General features: G+C 46.6%; 2 protein-coding genes across 3 annotated transcripts in view; both read right to left on the bottom strand.

The window, feature by feature from the left end:
- MTIF2 (mitochondrial translational initiation factor 2) overlaps positions 1-2,637 on the bottom strand; it is a 38,862-nt gene extending 36,225 nt beyond the window's left edge. Inside the window, exon 1 of the mRNA XM_073553905.1 lies at positions 2,506-2,637. The gene's annotated coding sequence lies outside the window, so the exon portion shown is untranslated. The remainder of the gene's footprint in view (positions 1-2,505) is intronic.
- The window catches only part of LOC141057337 (translation initiation factor IF-2, mitochondrial-like), a 65,774-nt gene continuing 42,032 nt past the window's right edge, over positions 2,452-26,193 (bottom strand). For both annotated transcript variants that reach the window (XM_073553903.1, XM_073553904.1), the window contains exons 8-15: positions 25,911-26,035; positions 24,575-24,779; positions 19,349-19,601; positions 6,881-7,021; positions 6,584-6,748; positions 4,950-5,090; positions 4,653-4,870; positions 2,452-2,756 (exon numbers count right to left, since the gene is read on the bottom strand). In XM_073553903.1, the coding sequence (XP_073410004.1) occupies positions 4,701-4,870; positions 4,950-5,090; positions 6,584-6,748; positions 6,881-7,021; positions 19,349-19,601; positions 24,575-24,779; positions 25,911-26,035 (1,200 nt within the window). In that variant the 3' untranslated portion in view covers positions 2,452-2,756; positions 4,653-4,700. The remainder of the gene's footprint in view (positions 2,757-4,652; positions 4,871-4,949; positions 5,091-6,583; positions 6,749-6,880; positions 7,022-19,348; positions 19,602-24,574; positions 24,780-25,910; positions 26,036-26,193) is intronic.

Here is a 26,193-nt window from a genome sequence, read left to right as displayed (position 1 = left end):
CTGGGGAGTGGTCTTGCAGGCTGTGCAGAATGCTCTTGCCTGGTTTTCTTCCTTGAGCCCGGCATCATGCACAGAGGCTGGCTAGCAGGGGTCCTACAGGGGCTATGCAAAGGGGAGAACTTATAGGTAATATGAATGCACAGCTGAGTAAAGAGAACTCAGCTGTGATCTTACCCCACCAGTGTGCCCCTAAGTTCAGCGCCGACAAATCACAGTCCTGTGCCCCCCGGAGACTGTTGTATGGCTGTCAGCTATGTTTCCTGCTGCAGCAAGATGGCCACCGGGATTCTGAGGTGGAGGGGGAAGGGGGCGGAGAGCTGAAAAGGGCGCGCTGAGCTATGTAAAAGCACGCCCTTCCTGCCTCGATCCGCCCCTTCTATGACACTGCAGAGTGTCATTTTTGTCATCCGGGGGGCGGGAATAGGGCGGCGACTTCGGCTAGGCCGAAGCCACGGCCTAAATTTGATACCTCATGCCCAGAAGGGCTCCAGGACGGCGCGGTTGTCCAGGGGGGGGGGGGGGGGGTCGGATTCAAACCAGACCCCCCCGGATTGAACGGCAGGCTAGCGGTGGGGTTATGAGCGCGAACTAGGCCCTGTGGGGGGTCCCTTTGAAGCGCTATGCAGCTGGTGCTGCCACAGAGACAGGGGCGCAGGGAGCCCTGTCTCTGACAAGTGCCATTCCTGCCTGCACCTCCCCCAGTCCCAACAGAAGCCCGCAGCTGGGCTGGGGTCCCTGGACTTGTAAGTGGCCGAATAGTGCCTGATACAGGCCCTACCTGCGGTGTCTCAACCTAATGCCCCCAGAGGGGGATTAGGGAGGGTGCTGCTGTCACCGTCAGGGGGCTTCATCCTATCCTCGACCTCAACCCAGAGCCCAAGGGAACTGGGGAAGGAGGGGGGGATCTCGAATTCGAGCCAGTACCCGAGGGACTGGGGAAGGAGCGACATGGGGAATAGCCGTCTCGACCTCAACCGGGTACCCCTTAATAGGGGACCGAGGAGGGAGCCATGCCGGGAGTCTCGCTGGGGACCCGCTTTTCTTCATCTGTAATCCGTTGAAGAGAAAAAAAAAAAAAAATCAAGGAAAAAAACAGAGTAAAAACTCTTAGGTGTGCCTCCTTGCGACACTAAGCAAAAACTGGAGAAGGCTGACGCCGTCCAGGGGTGTATACTGCAGAGGAGGAGCCAAACTTAATCTTTTTCAGATTATGCATAGTGTCGCCTCCTAGTGGACAGCAGCATAACACCCACGGTTCTGTGTCCCCCAATAAGGCGACAGAGTAATACTCAAAATGCCAGAAATACCTTTTTGGTCGCCGCGACACTGCATTAAAATGCAATAACTGGCGATCAAAAGAACATATTTGCACAAAAGCGGTATCATTAAAAACGTCAGCCCGGCCCACAAAAAAATAAGCCCTCACCAGATCCCAAAACTTTGGAATTTTTTTCACCACTTAGATAAAAGAGAACATAGACATGTTTGGTGTCTATGAACTCGTAATGACCTGGAGAATCATAATGGCAGGTCAGTTTTAGCTTTTAGTGAACCTAGCAAAAAAGTCAAGCAAAGAACAAGTGTGGGATGCACTTTTTTTGCAATTTCACAGCACTTGGAATTTTTTTCCCCTTTTCGAGTACACGACATGGTAAAACCAATGGTGTCGTTCAAAAGTACAACTCGTCCCACAAAAAATAAGCCCTCACATTGATGGAAAAATAAAAAAAAGTTATGGCTCTGGAAAGAAGGGCAAAAAACGAAAAAAGCTTCGGGAGTTAAGGGGTTAAAATTACCGCAAGACTTTTTTTTTTTTTAAACATGTTTCTATACCTAATTGGAAAATTATCTGATGGTCGCCTGCCCCAGCCACGAGGTGGCACCTGAACCCTTTATAGTGGGTATCTCACACAACTGACTCACACTGATCTAACCTTCTCCCGTAGGGTTTTACCCTATTTTGCGTGCGTTTTTTCCCCCTAGAGCACCCACTATCGTCAAATAAGCCACAATGTAAAGAAGAAAAAAAACAAATGGCTGCATATAACATGGAGAATAATACAATTCCGGTTCTTAATGCAGTGTACCCTACATCTCATCTCCTAGGTTTTTCTTTTTCTCACTGTTGGTTTAATCGTAGTTTATAATCATTCTTTGTTATAAAGGGATTGGCTTAAAAACCACATTCAACTTGAATATGCAGTGCTGCCAGTGTAAAGGATAGGGGAGGAACAAAGCAGCAGCCTGAGCCTGTGCAGTGTGAACCACCTCATACTCCCTGGAGTTAGTAATCAGGGATGTACCCCAGCGCAGCAGTGCTAGAGAGACCGAGCAGCCAACAGGGAAGAAACACACCAGTGACATACGAGTGTGACCGTACAGCTCCACTTCCATTGTAGTGGCGGCATATTCCACCAATCTATCACTTTACACCAATAATAAGACAAACCGTAGGAATTAAAAACACAGGAGCCGTGACATTTTAATCATCGTATGTCAACTTACAAGTGTTTTTAGTTTCCTTTTCTTTTTTTTACAAAAATAAATTACAATCTGTCAGGATTTAATACATAGATGTACAAGATGAAACTCCAGCTGTGGAGACGGAGAGAACACATGTCCAACTCGTATTCCAGGATATAAAGCCAGCATCTCCAGGACAGGAGATTTTTCACTTTCAGGGTCGTGAATTTACAAAAAGAGAATATGCTTTGCGGTTGTCCAAACTGAAGTCTTGTGCCAAAGATGAGGAGCCACTATGAACAAAAAAAAAAAAGCAGAAATGTAAAATACCCAAGTGTGACTTATATAACCCAGGCCTATAGGCCATTTCTTTTATAAAATATATTTAAGGCATGGATTTTGGTTTGGTGATCTCAGCTGCAACAGAGTATCTCAAAGAATGACAAGTTTTACAGGAGGCTGGTACAGCAGATACAATATTGTTTTAACCCTTTAAAGATCCAGCCAAAGACCATAGGCAGGAACGAGCGTAGACCAGCTCTGCCCCTGGCCGGCTTTTCCCAGGGCCCAGATCCGGCCGGGGAGCAGTGCCAGACTAGTCTGGTCTCCAGCTGCGGTATCCTTTCAAGAATATTATTTCTAAAATGACAGAGTATTTTAGAAAATAATACACGTTTGTAATTGGGCAAACAGGCTGCAATTCATGCTGGCCACTGTTTGGGCTTCATGAATCACCTGACAGGTTCCCTTTAATAATCACCAATAGGCTCTCTTATTGTAGTTAAGGAGCGCATCATTAGGCCATGTTCACATGTACAGCAAAAAAAAATGTTTTTTTTTTCTCCCCTCTATTTTTCTGCAGAATATCTGCGGCATTTAAAGGGGTTGTTCATACCTGGTGAAATTGTTGTCAAAAGCTGCAGTTTACAGGATCATAATGCTGTGTAACGCACACACCATTAGGATTTGGCTTTTCTTGGCAATTCTAGCAGACGCCATATGACGGCAAGAATGCGATGTGTAATATCCTAATGCGTTGCGGCTGACACTAATTTGAATGGATCCTGTGACGACTGCTGCAACCGACAAGAAAAGCTGAATCCTAATGGTGTGTGAATTGCACACCGTTAGGATTCGTCAAGCTGCAGCATTTTCTGAAAATTTCGGACTGACAACCCCAGTTTAATCACAGTGGATGAGTTTTCATGAAAACTCATACCCACCATGCAATTAAAGACACTGATCATCTGTGTGTTTTTTCCATATAGGCTTATCTGGGGAAAGAAAAGAACGCTGTGTTTTTATGTGCAGAATCCCCAAGATTCTGGACCAAAAAGACGAGGTGTCAAATCCTCAACAAAAACGCATTAAAATATATATGGGAAAATGTATCAAAACAACAGCCAGAGCAGATTGCTAAGGTGTATTCTGCAGCAGAGACAGGCAGAAAAAACACAGAATTTTTACACATGGGAGCATAACCTTACACAGTTCTTTCCATTGTAATGGCCCATACCTCTAATCTCAGCTGTTTGACACCTTGATTGCTACAGTCAATGTTTTGATCGGTGGAGATCACGCCTGTTTGTTGGGCTGCCTGTGTATGTATTGTGCCTGTCACACATCCACGACACATGCAGCTGCTGCGCTCAACAGCTGATTATCGGGAGCGCTCCAGGCATCCAGGTTCCCGATGCAGCTATTCGGCAAACGCTATAGCTATTCGGATAAGTTCTTATCCAAAGCTATTCGATCAACCTCAGTGACATGTTATACTACATTTCCTATGTATTGGTATCTATAGCTAAAACACTGCTACTGGTTGCAGCTCCAATGCATGCTAAACTTCATACAGGTATAACAGAGAAGCAAGCTTTAAGTTCAGAGTAGGAAAGCCATTCCTGGCAGGCAAAATATATGCTTGCATGTGATGGGTATAAGTTCCAGCACCTGTAGTGCTGGCAGAAAGCTGTCGAAGAGGAATGGCCCACTCAAAAGAGTACATGGCAAGCTACATAATATGTGAAGAATGACAGTAACTTATTGTATTAGACTGAAATGTAAACCAGAAGCAGTTTAAACTTGAGGTTGATCAAGGCAAAAACCAAGTTGGATGTATTCTGAAAGGGGTAGTCATTCATTTGGGATAGAGTGTGTTCCCCCATGGAACCAGAGCGTGGCGCACGAACCTCATAAAAACGACTGTTCACAGTGATGCACACCCAATGGACATCCAGTTAGAATCCAGGATCCCATGTTATTTTTTGAGGTACGGTTTTTTCTTCAAAGCAAATGATTTCATCCCCAACTTTAATCTCCACGTCTTGATCCAGACTCAGACCACACTCCACCCCGGATTTCACAGTCGGCACATCGTTCTTGTGGTGCTTCAGAGAAGTTAGTGATCCTGTAGAGGACAATGTCATAGAAATGGTGGAAAATTTACCATCTGGAGTAACGTAATGCAGAAGCTGTGTAAATCTCACCTTCCCAGAGAACAGAGCTGTTCCGGACTAACTTAAACTTCAGCTTCTTCTCCAGAAAGCCCTTCTGTACCCTGCAGCCGGCCACCTGGACTGTCTTCTTCCCTACAGTGACATCGAACAGAGCCAGAACAGAAGCCTCACCTGGAAGGAGAAGACAGAATTCAATGGCAGCATCAAGTAATATAAAAAACAACAAAACAAACTTTAGAACATCATTTCTCGTTTTAAAGGAGTTGTCCATTTTATCTTTATTTTAAAACATGCTCTTTTTAGTATAGTCTCTCACACTACCCAGCTCTCCTGTTCTCAATATGGCTCCTGATAGAAGAACATATGACCAGACCTGTCATTCAGTTCTCCAACTGAAAAATACCTTACACGTGAAAGCGGTTTTTCAGTTGAAGACTGATGGAATGGCCTGGTCACATGCTTTTTGGGCTCTCCATCTTGTCTATATACAGTATAGACGCACTTTCCTCAAAAAAAAAAAAAATGTTGGAAGAAAATTGGGGTACGTTTTATAGTCCGAATGTAGCTTACCGGGGGGAGAGGTGGCGCCAGTACCGGGGTCGTGGTTGCAGGAAGTCGGTAGCGGGGTAATGCTGCGAGCCCTGGGTTTGGAGGAGAGGGTGTCCCGGCAGTGTTTTTCAAGAAAATGTTGGCGGTGTCGGCAGGAGCATAGTCCCCGCTATGCTCATTGCTTTCCTGGCAGGGAGCTTCAAGAAAACGGCTGCCACAGCAGATTTAGATCCCAGATAAATGTCAAACCGAGATCTCAATCTGCGCAGGTGCACCCAGTCTTCCCAGCCCAGGGCCAGCAGTATCGTCCCACTACTGCCACAGCTGGCTACCTGCAGCGGCGACCCTGAGACACCCGCTGTCACCCCCCCCACCTCCCAGGTAAGCTAAGTTTGGACTACAAGATGGACCCCCATTTGACAGATTAACATTTTTTTTTTCCTCCTCATTATTTGGTCTGATGCACCTTATAGTCTGCAAAATACAGTAGCTTTCCACGGGCAGGTGCAAAACAGTCATTTCTGGGTCTTGCTCTGCCCAGTTTATTTTGAAGTCTGCTGGCAGATATGCGAGGTGAAGTACAAGAGTTAGAGACCATCCTGATTGGGGCACACCTTGTCGTGGTGGGATGGATTTGAAGCTTTTTTGATCAAAATGGTGTGAATGAAGTACCCCATGTTACTTACATGTACTGTTACTATTTATTTACTGCAGGGAATTTGTTCATTATTTCTATCCTAGGTTTTGTCGGTTAATGGTCACAGTGTGAATGTGTGCCTACACATTGCACTTATACCAACAGGTGTGCAGGCCCATTTCTTTGGTTTCATATGCGGATATCAGTAATGCCCTAAAAGCGGATGCCCAAGAGCTTTGTCTTGTTTTTGGATAATTGGCATTTAAAGGGTTCATCAATTTATCCTTAATGTGTAAACTAGGAGGGACACTAGCTAATGACTTGATCAAAGATAACATGTACTGTATGTATTATGTGAATGAGACAGTCACAGGGGGAGGCTGGGGTGTGATTGTTCTCTGTCTTTTCCTTATCAAGGTCAGGAATGAATACAAGAGGGGAAAAAATAAGGGCGCATGTGTGAGTAGAAACCACATACCTTTTACTACCTCTTCTGACAATTCTGGTAATGTATTAGAGATTTTTTCCTTCAAATCATCAAAGAGGTGGTAGATAACCTTGTGAAGTCGGATGGAGACTTCACTCTTGGTTGCAATTTGCTGCACGGATTTATTGGCATTAACATTGAATCCATAAATAGAAGCTTGTGCCAAGGAGACATAATGGAAGCAGAAAGTTTTGATCATTCACACTATAAGATTTATACAATAACCTATAGCCACAATCCATAAAAAAATGGATGTAGCAAGACCAGGTCTGAACAAAGGTTTCTTACCGTTGAAAGTTTCTGCAAGGGCAACGTCACTCTCACTGATGTTCCCAATGCCAAAATGGACCAAATCCAGTTCACATTCTTGATCTGCATCATATGTGTCCAATACACCGAGAATAGCTTCAACTGACCCATCAACATCACCTGAATGGAAAGAAAGGCCAAGAGAAGTAATGAAGTAAATGAGATTTCCAACTTCAGTCACCGTTGTTCTAATTTTTATTTCGTACATCAGTAGTGCACAAGAAAATAAGCAACTTTGTAATACATCTAATCAGGAAAAGGTGCTTCTTTCTCTGCCAGGACTGATCATTGATTCTAAATTTACAGGTAAAATCTGTATTTATTGACGACAGATTTTTCCCATGACGGAGATAGGAGATGACAATTGGTGCGGATGAGATTCTATGTGGAGGGTAGGGCAGAGGGGGGAATTAGAGGCAGAGCTCCACCCTCCTATTTACAAAGAAACTTATCAGCACCAACTGCCATAAATTTGACTTCAATTATCTCACAGATTCTGAGATTGATTTTTCTGAGTTTCAAACATTTTATTGGATTTTTAGTAAAATAAAAGGGGATAGGAAAAGGGGAGGGAAGGAAAAGGAAAGAAAGGGGATAATAAAGGGAAAAGGGTTAAGGGGATAAAAAATTGAGAACTCAAGTCTATTTGACCATACCATACTAGTACATGACTATACAAAATTAAGTTATCGTAACAGCGTACACAATGTATATATTTGAAGTCAAGGTAGCGAATTCAAACCAGACCAAATATGATTAAGGCCTCTTTCACACTTCAGTTTTTTGTGTCAGTTAAAATCCGTCAAAAAGGCAGAAAAGCGGATCCGTTCGTAACTGATGTGAACGGATGTCACAGGATCCGTTTTGTGACGGATCCGCAGAATGAAGAATTTTAAAGGAACCGCTGGCCGGGAAGGGGAGAGAGAGAGAGAGAGAGAATTTTTTTCGTCCGCCAGAAAGGATTTCAGGGTTAATTTTCTCCCTGACTTCCTTTCTCTGGGCATACGCAATGGAAAATGTGGATCCAAGAACAAAAAAAACGTTGCAAGGTCCGTCCAGGCATGCCGGCGGACAAAAAAAATTTGGCGGATCCTCACAAAAACGGATCCAACGGATGGCCATCCGTAAAGATCCGCCAGTAATGCAACTCAATGGGGAAAAAAACGGCTCCTCAAAAAAAATGGCGGATCCGTTTTTTTCAAAACCTGGCGGATTTTGACTGATGGTCAAAAACGGAAGTGTGAAAGAGGCCTAAGCGTTGCAAAATTTAGTATTCCAAACCTTCCATTTGTTGGAGTATTTGCTTATTCCGTCATTTACAATTGCAAATCTCTTTTCTATGGAGCTGTGCTGATGGATCTTATCCAGAATTTCAGAAAATAATGGTGGGTCGGGTTTCTTCCACCAAAAGGCAATTGTGTTTTTAACAACTAGAAAAATATGTATGATAACAAATTTAACAGACGGATCAGCTAGCTCCAGATCAAGAGATAACAGAGCTCTTTGAGGTGTAATTTTGAAATTTTGGTAAAAGGCAGTAATATGTAGCGACACACTGTTCCAAAGATCTTTAATCTTTGGGCAGCCCCAAAACAGGTGAAAGATTTCCTTGTTGGCCACAATTCCTCCAACAAAGAGGCGAATGTTCTTGATTTATGTGCGATAGTCTAATAGGGGTGAAATACCACCTAGTCAGAATCTTGAAAAATGATTCATGAAGAGTCATTGAAATAGTAGACTGGTAGGAGGATCTAATGGCGCTGTCCCAACGTTCAACCCCAATAGCCAAATTTAAATCAGACTCCCACCTCCTCATGTATGCATTACTTGAGCTAGCCAGATCACTGTTGAAATAATTATATGTTTTTTAAACTCCAGGTGTTTTTGTTGTTAGTATTGCACAGCAGTGACACAAATACCACTAAATTCATATTTTTGATTTGTTTAAGTTTCTGAATATGTTCCTTTAAAATCAAGAAGGGCACCAACTCGGATGACGGCATATTATATTTAGACTTAACCTCGCTAAAGGTGAAAAATTCATCTTCCTTGTGGAGGCTTGCAATTGTTTTAATGTCTGAGTTGAGCCAAAGTTCCGACAGAGGGATGTTATAAACAGAGGCCAATAATTGTATAGGGAATCTCTCAAACTGAGCCCGATTGGAGTGTGATTTTGGTGATCTCCAGGCCAGTATGATGGGCTTAAAAATTGGATGAGATGAAATCAACCTCGGATGGTGAAATATAAACTTGAAGAAATGTTCGTTGGCTAAAAACATGACTACCCAAATCATTTTCCAAATTAATGCAAGCAGGACAAGGCTTGTCACAAAACCAATACCAACTTTGTTTAATCAACAACGCCTGATAGTATGCATATATGTTTGGCAAGCCTGAACCTCCATTACGTTTGCTTTTGTACAGTAGATCACGCGGGATTCTGGCCCTTTTCCCTCCCCAAATAAAAGAGTTAATCAAATTTTGAATCTTGTTTATAAAATTATGAGGGATGGTCAAAGGCAAAGTCCTAAAGAGGTAGAGAATTTTCTGCAGAATAATAGTTTTAGCAGTCAGTATTTTCTTGAATAAAGAGAGATCTAGACCTGAATGAAAAGATGTATCAAGAGAAATAGTCTTGAGGATCTCATTTAAGTTTGTTTTAATATTTAGTAAATTATTAGTTATAATTATCCCCAAGTATTTTTTCCCTCCTTCCTCCCATGTGAACTCATTCTCCTTCCCAAGCTCTTCAATCTCCCGATTATCCATATTGAAGGTCAAATAGTTAGATTTATTCTTGTTGATCTTAAAAAAGGAAACCTTAAGGTACTGTCACACTAAGCGATATCGCTAGCAATATCGCTATAACTTATGACGTTATAGCGATATTGCTAGTGATATCGCTATGTGTGATACTTACCTACGACCCGCTCCTTATCGCTGATTGCGCGAGAACATCCAGGACCGCTTCTCGTCGTCAGCTTCCTGCGGCGCTTCCTGTGGAGAGACGAGCGACGCGTGGACGCGAGGACGCAGGATCGCCTAGTGTGACAGGTAAGTAGCGACCCCCGTCCCCAGCGATGTCGCTGGTGAGATCTGCCTGTGTGGCAGCTCACTAGCGACCACTTAGCGATGCACCAGCGATCCTGACCGCGTCATATCGCTGGTACATCGCTAAGTGTGACAGCATCACTAGAGAAGAACTCCAGAGTGAGATTGATTTTTCATGACATATTGTACTTCATGATAGTGGTACATGATAGATGCTACTGTTCAGGCGCCGCCACCATTTTGATGGAGCAACATTTTTTTCCCCCAGTTTTTCCCCAGCAAAGCGGCACCTGCGCAGTAACCTTTATCTCGTTCCAATAGATGCTACTGTGCAAGTGCTGCCGTTGTGCTGGATAAAAAAAAACAAACAATTTGGCTCCATCAAAATGGCGCGGCAGTGCGCTTGCGCCGCCATTTTGATGAATTTTTTTTTTTTGTAACCACACAATAGTATTGTATATGCAGTATGTAATATAGGAGGCAGGTGCCTGGAGGATCAGTGACCTGTCAGAAGCCATGCAGATGCATACCTCATCAAAGCACCACATGAAGAACCCCCACAGGCCCGGAGCATGGGCATATCATTTAAGGGGGTTTTACACTAAGCGATATCGCTAGCAATATCGCTAAAACGTCACTGGTTTTGTGACGTTATAGCGATATTGCTAGCGATATCGCTATGTGTGATACTTACCAGCGACCGGCTCCCCCGCTGTCCATCGCTGATCGCGCGAGAATGTCCGGCTCCATTTCTCGTCGGGCGCTTCCTGCTGAGACTTCCTGCTGTGACGACGAGCGACGCTGGAGGCGGGCGGGAGGACGCCAGGATCGCTGTGTGTGAAAGGTGAGTATCGTGCGCTGCGTCGCTGCTGCATCGCTGTGAGGTCTTTCTGTATGAAAGCTCACTAGCGATCATTTAGCGATGCACCAGCGATCCTGACCGGGTCGGATCGCTGGTCGGATCGCTGGTGCATCGCTAAATGTAAAAGGGCCTTTACTCAAAACTACAAATAAAGATTAAACAACAACCACAAGAGGGATTTCATCAACCTAGGGATCATTTTAACCAGTAGAATAGCACCAATCTGACAGTGTATGTAGTTTACGGAGCAAAATCAGAGTTATGTCATGCAAAATAGTTAACATTTCCCACATAATTTTCTTGTTAGGTCATTACAAGAGTTACAAGTTGATCAGCAATTTATAATTTTTGCAACAAAATTTACAATTTTTTTTTTAAGTACCACATCACATTTCAAGTGACTGAGGGGTGTATGACAGAAAATACCCGACCTGTGACCTGCCCCTAATTTGCACCTGCTCTGCAGCATAATCGCATGTTTAGTGTGCCAAGAATACATTTTTTTCATGTTATTCAGCTTGGAGAGAAATAAAAAAATAAATTAATTAATTTGAAAATGGCGCCTGCCACTCCTGCGCAGTAGCAGCTATCAGTGTCTATAGCTGTGATAGATAGCTGCTACTCCACAGGCACCATCTTACTGAATAAGAAGAAAAATTCCTCCTCAAAGATGGTGCCGCCCGTGCCTGCGCAGTAGCAGCTGTCGGAGATAGCTGAGGCAGGTCAGTGAGTGATCAACTGACCTGTCACCAGTCTGCATTATGAATAGCTAATCAGAGCACCACATGCAGACCCCCCTCCAGACCCGCCTTAGGAACTTAGCACGAAACTGAAAATAGGGATTTTGTGTACTCACCGTAAAATCCTTTTGTCCGAGCCAATCATTGGGGTCACAGATTATGGGTATTATGCTGCTTGCCACTAGGAGGACACTAAGTAACACAGAATAAAAGTTAACTCCTCCCCTGCAGTATATACCCTCTTGCTGGCTGGAAATTCCCCAGTTCGCTGAAAAAGCAGAAGGAGCATTAAACAAATGACAATAACCATAACTCTGTCAAAACCTAAGAATGCTACAGTGAGCCAATAGGCTAAACAGGGTGGGTGCTGTTCCCCAATGATTGGCTCGGAGAAAAGGATTTTATGGTGAGTACACAAAAATCCCTATTTCTCCTACGCCTCATTGGGGGACACAGACAGTGGGATGTCCTAAAGCAGTCCCTGGGTGGGGAACATACAATTGCTAATACCCAGAGGCGTAGCTAGGGTTTTGGTTCGGGGGGGGTGGGAACTTCTGAGTGGGCCCCTAACTAAGTAACTTTGATTACAACTCGATGACGCACCCTAAGGCCGGAGTCACACTGGCGAGGAATACGGGTGCGTGAGAGGCGCAAAAAGCACGCATTAGACACGGACCAATGATTCTCTATGGGGTCACTCGCACCAGCCGTATATTTCTCCTCAGTATCCTACGCTCCGTGCCACTCGCAGCATGCTGCGATTGTCAGCGTACTACGCCCGTAGTACGCCAATGCAAGTCTATGGGTGCGCAAAAAATACGGATTACACACGGACCACACATGTGACTTGCGAGAAATACGCACCAGGTGTCTTTTAGCAAAGCCGGCAATTCAGTGCGCTATACAGTAAACTCACACTGACAGTTTTAATAAAGAAATGAAAGAATAGATATAGACACATAGAATGCATATATATATATATATATATATATATATATATATATATATATGCATTCTATGTGTCTATATCTATTCTTTCATTTCTTTATTAAAACTGTCATAGGGCTCCATTATATGTCCATTTTGCAAGCCTGCGAGAAAATCTCGCCATACGGATTACATACGGATGCTGACATGCGCAAAATACGCGACCACAGCTTGATTACGGATGACATACGGAGCACTGTTTAGGGGTCTGTCATCCGTATTACGCATGTAAAATACTGACTGTATTTTGCGCAGGTTAGTGTGACTCCAGCCTAATAGTGGATGTAGGAGAATCTCAGCAGATGACTGCGCTGTTACTGAAAATAATCCCTATATAAAGACCAATACTGATATTACCACCATATGGTCAGTGGTAATTACCAGTCCTACAAAACATATAAGTGATTACTGCACAGTTATAGTTGGTGTCTGACGATCTTTCTGATGGAATCGTTCACTTTTCACATCTTTTCCATCTGGCCCAGACCAACATGACAACTCCTCCAGCCACGACTCTGCTACAGAGAAAACAACGACACGTTTCACTTCTCATATTCCAGCTCCATCACCATATATCCCCAACCTGCACAAACCCCTCATCCTGCTGATACCCCAATGCTGAGCCGCTGGTGCCGTATGTGTCCCTATTACTGCATCTGATGCCCCACTGCTGAGCCACTGCTGCCATATGTGGTCCTATTACTGCACCTGGTGCCCCAATGTTGAGGCGCTGCTGCCGTTTGTGTCCCTATTACTGCACCTGATGCCCCAATGCTGAGCCGCTGCTGCCGTATGTGTCCCTATTTCTGCACCTGATGCCCCAATGCTGAGCCGCTGCTGCCGTATGTGTCCCTATTACTGCACCTGATGCCCCAATGCTGAGCCGCTGCTGCCGTATGTGTCCCTATTACTGCACCTGATACCCCAATGCTGAGCCGCTGCTGCCGTATGTGTCCCTATTACTGCACCTGATACCCTCTATACACACGCGGCTCCGTGCACCTCATACATGCATATCTCTGCTCCGTACACCTTCTACACACACGGCTCCGCTCCTCCGTACACCTCATACATGCATATCTCTGCTCCGTACACCTTCTACACACACAGCTCTGCTCTGTACACCTCATACACACACAGATCTGCTACATCCACCCTGTAAACCCCTCCTGAACCCACACAAACTTCACCTCATCCAGCACCATGAAAAACAGCACAGCAGAGTCCTGCAGCCACTGAAGCCCCTGATCATGTGACCCCTGGGTCCGCCCCTCCTGTGACCTCATCACAGGTCCTGTGCGCACAGAATAGCCCAGGACGACAATGCTGGCTGAGTGAGGTGGGGGGCCCACTGCTGGCACCGGGGCCCCCCACCGCCTTCTCAGGGGCCCATAGCGGCCGGGCAGCAGAGTAGGGAGATCGATTCTCCCTGCTCTGCCGCAAAATAGTGGTGTAGTGTAGCTCCGATGGGCCCCCTCAGAGCGCAGGGCCCGGGCCACCATCCCCCCTGCAGCTACGCTACTGCTAATACCCCATGTACCACTGACTCAACACTGTGGTACTGCCGACTGCAGGATGTGTCTGCCAAGAGCTGCATCCGCAGAGGCCTGAGAATGAGTTTGGTAATGTTTTGTAAAGGTATGCAGGCTGGACCAAGTTGAAGCCTTGCAGACAGGCATGAGAATGAATTTAGTAATGTTTTGTAAAGGTATGCAGGCTGGACTAAGTTTGAGTGTTGCAGACCTGTTCTGCCGACACCTGGTGCCGAATGGCCCAAGAGGCGCCCACTGAGCGGGTAGAATGCGCCTTAATCCCTGCTGGGACAGGTGTGTCCCTGACACGGTAGGATTCATGAATAGCCAAGCAGATCCACCAGGCTAGTGTGGTTTTTGAAGAGGCTAGACTCTTCCTATGCCTCTGTGGATGTACGAACAGGGCATCTGACTTGTGGGAGCCGTCCGCGAGATGTACCGTCTCAGAGCCCTAACCATATCCAGGGTGTGGAGGGCCCTCTCAATGCAATGGACTGGTGCCGGACAGAAGAAAGGCAAAACGATTTCTTCGTTGAGATGAAAGGAAGACACAACTTTTGGCAGGAAAGACAGGGACGTCCTGAGAACTGCCTTGTCCTGATGAAAATTCAGGAACGGAGGACGGCAGGACAGGGCCGCCAATTCCGAATCTCGTCTGATTGACGTAATTGCCGCTAGAAAGACCACCTTCCAAGAGAGAACAGCTAGTGGTATGTCCTGCAGTGGTTCAAAAGGAGCCTTCTGTAAGGCTCCGAGAACCAAGTTAAAGTCCCATCATTCCAATGGGCCTTAATATAGGGAGGCGCCACATGGGAGACTCTCTGAATGTCTTCACCTGCAATATGGTGGCAATTTTACGTTGGAATAGCACTGACAAGGCTGAAATCCGGCCCTTGAGCGAGGTAAGCGCGAGGCCTGACCTTAATCCGGATTGTAGGAATTCCAATATGAAAGAAATAGAAAACATCAGTGGGGATTGACCATGGTCCTTGCACCATGAGAAGAAGGCTCTCCAGGTACGGTGATAAATGCGCATGGATACGGGGTTCCTAACATTAATCATGGTGGAGATCACATCGGGAGAAAAAAAACAGACTGTGCTAAAAACCCAGGGTCAACAGCCACGCCGTCTAAGACAGGGCCCCGGAGTTCTGGTGGTAAATCGGGTCCTGTGAGTAGATCCATGCGATCTGGAAGTAGCCAGGGAACGTCGGCGACTAGTTGTACTAGTTCTGCATACCATGGCCGGCGCGACCAATCTGGCGCGACTAGGATCACTGGTACTCCCTCTGCCCTAATTTTCTTGATGACCCTCGGGAGCGAGGAAACAGGGGAAGAATGCACGGGAGCCGGAACCACGGCAGAACTAGGGTGTCCGCTCCAATGGCGCATGGATTGCGTGATCAGGGAATGAATCGAGGAACCTTGTTGTTTATTCTTGGGGCCATAAGATCCACATCCGGAAATCTGCTGAAAAAAACTTCCAGATGAAGAGACCACTCTCCTGAGGCAAGGCCTTGGCGACTGAGAAAATCCACCACCCAATTGTCTACATCCGGGGTGTGGAATGTTGAGATGGGCGAATGGTTGGTCACGGACCAGTGGAGGATATGACTCACTTCGTGCATGGCCATCCTGCTCAGAGTACCCTCCTGACTGTTGATATACGCCACAGGCGTGGCATTGCCGGATTGGATCCTGATGAGGTAACCTGCGAGGAGATGGTGGAAACTCAGTAGGGCTAATCTGATCGCTTGAATGACTAAGATGTTGATGGGGAGAAGCGACTATCGAATTAACCAATGACCCTGTGCCGTGTGGTGACGAAGAAAAAAATGCACACCAGCCCAGAAGACTGGCGTCAAAGGTCACCACCGACCGTAGTACTGGGAGAAAGCACTTCCCTTAACTCAGTGAGGCTTTCAGTGCCCCCCGCTTGGAGGCTCGTCTGACCAGCAGTGACAGAAGGAACTGGCGGTCTAGGGAGAACGGGTTCTTGTCCCAAGTTAACAGCAACGCATGTTGTAAAGGGCAGAGATGGAACTGTGCGAATGGGACTGCTCCCATCGCTGCCACCATGCTTCCGAGAACTATCATGCTGAAAAGTACGAGTGAGAAACCAGTCGGGAAAGAGTCCGCGCTGCCTGTTGTAAGGCTCGGGTCTTTTCTGGAGGGAGAATGACCAACCCACCGGAAGAGTCCGAGATCATTTCCAAAAAAGGAAATCTGCTGGACCGGTGTTGGGGAAGTCTTTTCGAAGTTTATCTTCCGACCCAGGCGAGAAAGTGTATTTACTGTGATATCCACGGATTCCCCGCAGGCTGGAAGGGATGGACCCTTGATCAGCAGGTCGTCCAGATACGGCAGTGCCACCACTCCCCGAGAGTGGAGAATGGCCATGACAGCCGCCATGACCCTGGTAAAGACCCTGGGGTTGGTGGAGAATCCGAAGGGCAAGGCAATGAACTAGAAGCGCTCCTCTCGAATTGCAAAACGCAGAAACTGCTGGTGAGACGGGCAAATCGGGATGTGACGGTAAGCATCTTTGATACCGATGGATGATAGGGACTCTCCCTTTTACATGGAGGCGACAACCGATCGGAGGAATGCCATTCGGAATCGCCGTACCTTGACAAACTGATTTAACAGCTTGAAGTCCAGTATGGGCCACATGGTTCTTTGGAACCACAAAGAGGTTTGAATAAAAAATAAATAAATCGCTGAACCATTCGTCTTGAGGGACCGGAAGGATGACTCCGTCCCTTTGCGGCGCATGAACACCCCGAAGTAAGGCTGTGACTGAATGACAGCAGACGGCCGCCTACTTTGTCGGTGTCTGCCGGATACTACAACAAGCCATTGAGTAGAGGATCTATGGGATCTGCTGTCCTAGATGAAGATGCTCTTGGCCTGGGTTTCTAAGAGCGGTTAGGACTGTGAGAAACCTGGGAACCCCTGCCTCCACGAGGGGACCGACCTAATCCGGAAGAGAAGGTTGTGGAGGACCAGCTGAAGCTGTTACGAAAAGGTCGGAAAAAAAAACAAACGAGTCGGCTGTTGATTCCGAAAAAACGGCCGTACAGCCCCTTGTTGGGGAAGAAACCTACTCTTCCCCCCGGAAGTGACAGAAATGAGTTGGTCCAGTCTTTCTCTAAACAGGCGACCAGTTTGATAGGGTAGAGAAGCCTTTGATCTCCTGGAGGTGGAATTTGCCCGCCAGTCACGTAGCCAGAGGGCTCTTTTGATGGAGACTGCACCCCCCACAGCCGTCCAAGAGCCCGAGGGGCGGAGAAGGGATTAAGGACACGGCCCCGAGACTAGCAGGGTGCCTCTCGTACACAGCGAGAGGCGCCAAAGACGTGTCCGGCGGCACTAACAGTGGGCGGCGCTATGTAAATTGCGGTCTAGTAGGCCGAAAAGCCGGGGACTAAATTTTTGGTCCTACCTGCGGCGAGCGCCGGGTGAAGGGGGGAGACGTGACAGGGCGCCGGTATACCGCCGCTGAGACTCGGTCAGCGCTTCTCCCAGGGACCAGGACCCGACCCATACCTCCAATCCGGTGCTTGCGCCGGCTGCGCTGTCCAGGAGCCTGCAGATTTCATCCCATCACAGACCCTGAGGTAAAAGAGCTCCCGGGCGATGTAGCAGAGCCGGAGGAGTTGTTAAAGGGGTATACATCAATCGATTCACCCTATGGGCAGGGGGATGGAGAGGCTATGGGGTTGATACAGGGCATCCAAAGAGCTCCACAAGTTCTTCTCCATGCACTCCGTGTGCTCCGCGCTTGCCCTCGCTTCCGGACGAATCAGTGCCCCAGTCGTCTCAGGAAAGTGTATGAGGAGGTTTACTCCGCATGCTTGCCTGTTGTTGGTTCGGGGGAGAGCGGGCCGTAGAAAGGAACCGTCGCCCCCTTCACTCCGTTAATTAATAAAAATTTACAGAAAATTCACAAATGAACATAAAAACGGTGGGTCTGAAGCCAGACCCAAGTGCCTCCTACAAACACTAAGCAAGAACTAGAGAATTCCAAGCCAGAAAGAGGGTGTATACTGCAGGGGAAGGGTTAACTTTTTTCTGTGTTACTTAGTGTCCTCCTAGTGGCAAGCAGCATAACACCCACTGTGTGTCCCCCAATGAGGCGTAGGAGAAATAAAGATTAAAGAACAACCACAAGACGGATTTTATCAACCAAGGTATCATTTTAATCAGTATAATGGCGGCAACATGACACTGTGTAGGTTACTGTGCACAACCCTGCTGACAGGTTCCCTTTAAATGCAGAGACTGTGAATTCTGGTGGAAGAGGTGGCCTTGTGAGAGCAAATTCCATGTATATGCCAAAGAGATGCTTCATAAGAATATCATCCATCACTATAGAAACCATTGTATAAAAAAAAAAAGCATACTTTAAGATATTAAATTACATAACGTATATACTCGTGTATAAGCCGAGATTTTCAGCACATTTTTTGTGCTGAAAACGCCCCCCTCGGCATGTACACGAGTCATTGTCCAGAAAGCCGGAGGGGGAGGGGGAGCGGTAGAGCAGATGCAGGAGCCGGCGGCTGTGGCACAGCGACAGCTGCAGCTGCCGGCTTCAAGAAGACGTCATACTCGCCCCTCCTCGTGCCGTTGCATCTCTGTCCTGGTGCCTGCAGCTCTTCCCCTGTACTGAGCAGTCACGTGGTACCGCTCATTAAGGTAATAAAAATGCACACGTATCCACTCCCATAGGCGTGGAGTGCATATTCATTACCTTAATGAGCTGTACCACGTGACCGCTCAGCACAGGAAGAGCTGCCAGCACCGAGACAACGGAGATGCAGGGAAAGCGTGAGGAAGGAGAGTAGGACTGGGGGGGTGTGTGTGTGTGTGTGTGTGTGTGTGAACAATGCGGGACCAGGGGAGCTGTGCATACAACAGGGGGAGCCACACATAGCAGGGCAGGACGGAGGACAGAGATAAGGGAACAATGCATACCCGGCTTATACTTGAGTCAATAAGCTTACCCAGTTTTCCCATGGCAAAATTAGGTGCCTTGGCTTATACTCGGGTGGGCTTATACGGTACATTTTTTTTTGGCATCTAGTAAAAACATTTCATTTTCACAATGGATTCCTATGATGACGTATACATTGCTTGGTGTCACTATGAAGCAACGTATGCGCCCCAGCGTTTATGATGATTCCCTATAATGTGGTAAAAATATAGCCTAATGCTCTGTAAAGTTAATTCCGATTTATAGACTATGGAGGGTGAGCTTCAGAGCACTAACCTTTTATTATTATGGGGACTACTGGTCTATCCCGTGTTGTCTTTTCTGCCGGTCTCTTGCACAAGAGTGATTTCTTTGCCCGATACAGCATAGCACTTTTCTGTTTCCAGGTCATGCCAATAAATGTATCCAGGTGCTTCCTGTGAGCATCTCGGTGCTCCTTCTGTCTGACTTCAATCATTTCCAAATCCTTTTTCATTTTCTCCTGTTCCTCCATGGACGTTCTCCACTGTACGACTTCTTTGGCTCGTTGCTGGTAATTCACAAAACAAGATTCCCATATAAAGTATTAAAAACAAGACTTCAAAGTGGCCACATTTATGCAAATCACTGCTGTTTCTACACTTTTCTGGCGTCATTTGATCCTTTTTAGTGGTTTTAATATTTGCGCCTTATTTTTTGTGCTACTTTTTAAGATGTATTCCTTTTGCAAATCCCCCCCCGCCCCCTCGACAACTTTTCCTATCCAGATGTTTTGCATAAGATTCCTGAAATGTGACTTTTACCACATTTTTTGGTGCATTTCACGCTAGTCCCAGGGTGGAGTAAGTTTTCTGCAGCAGCTCTATGGGACGTTTTAAAGGATTTGCAACTTTAAAGTGCTAAATAGTGTGATGAGCGTAACTGAAAGTTTGCCTAGGGTGCTCGGGTAATCTCCGCATGTTTTGTGCCTGTCTTCCCAGGCCTGCATTAGATGAGGCATGGGTATGAACCTTGTGATGGCGTGCAAAGATGACCAGGTTGCGGCCTTAAAAATCTGTAAAGTGGAGACCTGGTGACGAACTGCCTAGGAAGCTCCCACCGCCCGGGTGGAGTGAGCCCTTACCCCAGGAGGCGGCTGTTTGTCTTCAACATGGTATGCCTCCAGTATTGCCAAACGAATCCAACGGGCGCTAGTGGACTTGGAAGCTGGGAGCCTCTTACAACGACCTTCAGAGATGACAAATAGGGCATCAGAGTGGCGAAAGGAAGCAGTACTTGAAATATAGACACAGATAGCTCTGGTCAGATCCAACTTGTGGAGGGACTTCTCCAGGGGGTGGACCGGAGAGGGACATAGAGAAGGACAATATCTTCATTAATGTGAAATGAAGAGACCACCTTAGGCAAGAAGGAAGGAACGGGTCTGAGCACCACCTTGTCCTGATGTAGAATCAGGAGCGGCAGGATAAAGCAGTTAACTTCAGTGATTCTCCTGATGGAAGTAATGGCAAATAAAAAGGCAACCTTCAATGACAGGGAGAGAAGACAATGTCTTGAATAGGCTCAAAAGGAGCGTGCTGGAGTGCGCCAAGAACAAGGTTAAGATCCCATGGATCTATCGGAGGACGATGGTGCCAGGTGGGCGACTCCTTGGAGAAAAGTCTTTACCTGGAACAAGAAGCCAGGCTTCATTGGAAAAGAATTGATTTAGCAGAAACTTGACCCTTAAGGGTACTGAGTGATAGACCAGAGTCAAGACCTGCTTGTAGAAAACCCAGGATGGAAGGAAGGGAAAAAGACATAGGGACCAAGTTGTTGTCCTCACTCCACCGAAAGAAGGCCTTCCAGTGTCTGTGATAGATACGTGAAGATGCTGGTTTTCTCACCCTAATCATGGTCTAAATGACCTGATGGGAAAAACCAGCCTCCCTCAGGACTGCAGCCTCAGCGGCCATGCCGTTAAACGCAGACTGTGAACTCTGGTTGGAGAGGGGACCTTGTGAGAGAAGATCTGGACGGTCTGGAAGCCTCCAGGGAACGTTCATGAGCATGTTTACCAGCTCCATGTACCAGGCCCCTCTTGGCCAGTGTGGAACTACCAGAATTACAGGAATCCCTTCCACCTTTATCTTTTTCAGAACTCTTGGAATCAAGAGGAGAGTCGGAAAAAGAAAAGGCAGCTGGAATTGGGACTATGAGATTACTAGCGCATTGAAGCCGATGGCTAGCGGATCTCGAGACCTGGCTATGAACTGAGGAACCTTCATCCAAGACGCCATCAGGTCGACGTCCGGTGTTCCCCATCTCTGGCATATCTGGTTGAAGACCGCGGGGTTGAGAGACCACTTGCCCGATGCGAGACCCTGACGACTCAGAAAATTGTCTGCCCAATTTTCCACCCCCGGAATGTGAACGATTGATATGGCGGGAACTTGACGGTCCGCCCATAGCAGAATCCTTACCATCTCTGCCATAACTTGTTTACTGCGAGTCCCACCTTGATGGTTTATGTAAGCCACGGCAGTGGCAATGTCCGACTGTATGTGGACTGGCTGGCCTGCGAGGAGGGTCTGCCAGCGGCGATGGGCAAAGAAAATTGCCCTGATCTCCAGGAGATTGATGGGGAGAGCGGCTTCTTGGGAGTTCCAGCGACCCTGTGCTGTGTGATGAAGAAAAAACGCTCCTCAACCGAGGAGACTGGCATTGGTGGCGATGACCTGCCACCGGAGAGGGAGGAAAAACTTTCCGCGCAGGACTGAGGCAGATAGCGTCCACCAAGTCACAGACTGCCTCACCCTGAGAGGCAGAACAAGTGACGGATCCTAACGTGAGAGTTCAATCGCTTGAGGTTCAACATCAGACGGAGAGATTCATCTTTCTTCTGGACTACGAAAAGATTGGAGTAAAACCCTGAAAACAGCTTGTGCCAGGGATCGGGTACGATTACTCCTGTACGTAGTAGGGAAGAGATGGCCTGAAGAATACCTGGGGCCTGAGACGGGAGTCTTGGCGGACGAGACTGAAAGAAATGTCTTCCTAGGGAAGTGGGGTTGAGAGGAGTCGATTTTGTAGTCAGAAGTCACTCTCTCTCTGACCCAAGCGACATCGACCACCGACAACCAGGTGTCCCGAAAGAGAAGCAGGACTCCCACCCTGGAGAGATCCTGGGTGGAGGTGACCTGTCACGCTGAGGAGAACCTGTTGGCGTGGGACCCAGAGGACTTGGAGGAGCGACCTTTTGGCCGCTGGTGAGGTGCAGGTTTGATAAGACAGCTTCTTCCTTTCCCATTGGGCGGAAGAGCGGTCCTGCTGGGAGGAAGTCCCTGAAGAAGAGAAGGGCCGAAAGAAACGTAACTGGAGCGACCTCTTCCTCTTGAAAAGAAGCTTAGGTCTGGTTTGGGGAAGAGAAGTGCGCTTCCCACCAATAGCATTCAAAATTATTTGATCCAGCTTGGACCCAAACAGTCTAGAGCCTTGGAAGGAAGGATTAGTAAAGGACTTCTTAGACGGTGGATTTGCATTCCATGCTTTCAACCAGAGAATGCGGCGTATGGCAACGATGATGCTGGTAGCCATGGTGAAACAACCTGCCGCATCGAAGGAGGCAGTCAGAAGATATCTGCGGGCACGGGCAATCGGCCAGCTCATCCAGAGGGGCTGCCGCTAGGATACCCTGACGAAGCATTCTTGACCAGGCAGGCATGGACTTAGCCACCCAGGTGGAGGCAAAAATGGGGCAGAGGGAGGCACCAGCTGCTTCAAAGACTGACTTAGCCAATGATTCAGTCTATCTATCCGTAAAGTCCTTAAGAGATGCACTGTCCGGCAGAAACAAGACTGTCTTGCAAGACAGGCGAGAAATCGGCGGGTCCACATTAGGGAACTCTGTCCATCTACCAACAAGGTCTGGGCTAAAGGGATAAAGAATTTCTAGCTGCTTCCTTCCCAGGAAGCACTTTTCAGGGTGTTCCCAGTGTTTAGACATAATCGCTGCAAATTCCCTGTGATTGGGAAAAGGAAAGCCCTGCTATTGGGCTGAAAATAGTGCGCGATTTAAAAACGTGGTGGTGAGTGGCCAGAGGGAGCCGGGAAGAGGTGTGGCCAGGAAAAAGGGAGGGGGTGTGGGTCACCAGGTCTGAGGCCGGCCAGGGAGAAATGGCCACAGATGTGCAGGGATTACTACATTAAAGCTGCCCTGTCCCATGTGTGAAGGGACAGTAACACTTCTGGAACATGTCCAGTTAAGGGGAGGGGATACATACCTGCAAGTTGAGTTCCCAGTCCTCTTCACCGATGAGAATACCAACAGGAGCCCCTGGGTGAATGCGGGTCACTCGTATGAGAAATCCTCCTTCCCGCACCGTCTCCAGATGGTGCAGAAGACGGCGTCAACCCCTTATAAGGGGGAAAGGCTACCACTGGTGACCATTGTCTTCCTCCCAGCACTCTCCTAGGAGAGGGGTGGTGTAAAGGCTAGGAACAGCCACCAGGAATCACCCTAAAGTACCGTGAGGGTCCAAGAGTGGGCGATGTGAGTGATACCACACTGCTCTCAGAGGCGCATAAATGATATTGGGCAGATTTAGAAAAACTGGGGAGCAGCCTGTTAAGCAGGAGCAGCATTTTATTCTTAGTTTGTAATTCTTGGTGTCAGCCTCCTGGTGTCAGCAGTGTACACCCCCATGCTTTCCTGTGTCCGCCAGTGAAGCCCCCAAAAAACATCCATTCACAGAGTACATTTCACTTATCAAGTGCCCTGTAAGACATAAGAACTGTCCTGTGACTGGAGGTTATCAAAGGCATTTTTCTTTTCCACACCTTCATAAATCTCCTTCATTGAATAAAGGGTGGAAAACCATTTGGAAAAAAAATGAATACTAATTGTAACGTGGCTGCAGATTTGTCAAAACCAATTTTCAAACACCAGATTAATCTGATTGACTATTTAAGAGTCTTCATTAATAAGCCAAAGTACAGACTGGCTACAAAAAACATCTAGTGCTCAACCATTTAAGGCCAGATGACTGATTTCTATGTGCATTGTGTAATGCTTCATCTCTCCTGTGGGGGTGCTGCAGGAGTTTCTCACTTGCACTGTTCAAGAGGGAACCTGACAGCAGGTATTCAGTTTAGAAAGGAAATCTTGTAGAAATAATGTCAATAAAAAGGGGTTGTCCAGACCTAAACAACTGAGGACCTATCCATAGCAAAGGTGACCAATATGACATTACTGAAGGTTGGACACAGATTTCAGCTGATCAGTGAACCATTCAATTGAACGGGAGCTAAACAGCAGTAGTATGCAGCTGCCATAGAAATGTGCGGGCAGCAATATTCGGCCTTGTACATCTCTCATATCCGACCTCTAACTCCAGCTGAAGGGTGGGGCTGCAAGGTGTCAGACCGCCACTGATCCTACCGATGGGTCAATGATTGTTCAGCACTGAACAATCCCTTTATGGCTTCTGGTCCATATCTATGGATCTCTGAGAAAACAAATAATTGTTGGTAACAAATTTTTACCTCCGATTCCACTTCCAAGATCTCATCTCCAGCAGATGGTAGCTCTTTCCAGCCAACTATTTCCACAGGCATGCTTGGCAACACGTCACTCAGAGTCGTGTTGTTTTCATCTAGCATTAACCGGACTTTAGCCCAGGATTTCCCCGCCACCAGTATGGCTCCTTTTTTAAGGGTTCCTCTCTGCACAATAGCTGTGGTCACTGGACTGAAAAGGAAAAAGAAATGTTCTGAATAATACACAGTATTGGCACTGGCTTCACCAGCTGGGTGTGGGGTCTTATTGGGAATAAACCATGGAAAAAACATGAAATCAGCTCACTCCTGGAAGAAAAGGCAATCACTTTGACATGTCCACCTAGCGGGGGTAACTACCCTGTAGTTCACTATCTGACTCTTTAGCAAGCCTTGTAACATGAGGGCCAGGTACTGACTTACAGGGTAGTTACCCCCACTAGGAGGACACAGTGAGGTCTTTTCTTCCAGGACAGAGCTGATTTCCAGAACATTAGATACAGTTAGGCCATGTTCATGTGCAGCGTTTTTGCAGCTTTTTTATGCAAATTAAAAGTTGCTCTTTACAGTACCAGCAAAAGCTAGGAGATGTCAAATCTCATCCACACACTTTTTCCCCACGACAGATTTGGAAAACTGTGCATTTTGGTGAATAAAACTAACGTTGTTAAACATGTACTGTTGGTAAAGTGCACATATAATCCACACCCAAAAAACGCTGAAAAAAAAAAAAAAAAAACCTGTCAAAAATGCATCGAAAATTTTGAAAAACAGAAGTTTGACTGCCAAGACAAGACAATTGTCTATGCTGTGAAGATAGGAGATGTGCAGCATCTGAAACAATGGATACTGGAAGTCTGTGCTAGCATTTCTTCTGCGGTGTTGCTATCAGTGTGTCAAGAGTGGGAGAAGAGGGGTTGCAGTGACAATCCAACACAATGGGCAGCACTTTGAACACATTTTATAAGTGGTCATAAACTTGTACTCATGAAAGAATAAAGTTATGTTAAACCCAAGCACACCTTTTTTTCTTGTGAAATTCTCATTAAGTTTTATGTGTCACATGACACTCTTTCCATTGAAAAAAATAAAGTTGGATCCAAAATAGCCGACTTCAAAATGGCCGCCATGGTCATCACCCATCTTGAAAAGTTTTCCCCTCCCATCTACTAATGTGCCATAAACAGGAAGTTGATATCACCAACCATTCACATTTTATTTAGGTGCATCCATTTGGCCCACCCTGTATAATCTATGCAGCAAGACCGAGAGAAGAAACGTATTATATACAGCTATAGTGATAGTCATATGTGACGATATATACCCTTTCCCTTTGTCGGTGCGACATTCAATAACTGTCCCTTCCACCAAGCCCGTGGGATCAGCCTTTAACTCCAACATCTCTGATAAGGTGATTACCGCTTCAGCTAGAGCCTGCAAGTTTTCTCCCTGCAAAAAGAAAAATGAACAAGTTGGATCCACTAATGTTCTGGCTCTCATTTTTCCCCTGATTCTGGGAAAGGAAATAATGCATTTCATTAAAATGATTGAGAATGGCATTTTATTTTAATCAATTATAAGTATAGTATTCATGGCAATACACAGAT

This window comes from Dendrobates tinctorius, unplaced genomic scaffold (assembly GCF_039654945.1).
Source record: "Dendrobates tinctorius isolate UK_male_01 unplaced genomic scaffold, ASM3965494v1 ptg000203l, whole genome shotgun sequence".
NCBI classification, from domain to species: Eukaryota; Metazoa; Chordata; class Amphibia; order Anura; family Dendrobatidae; genus Dendrobates; species Dendrobates tinctorius.
This window is presented reverse-complemented; position numbering and strand designations above follow the sequence as displayed.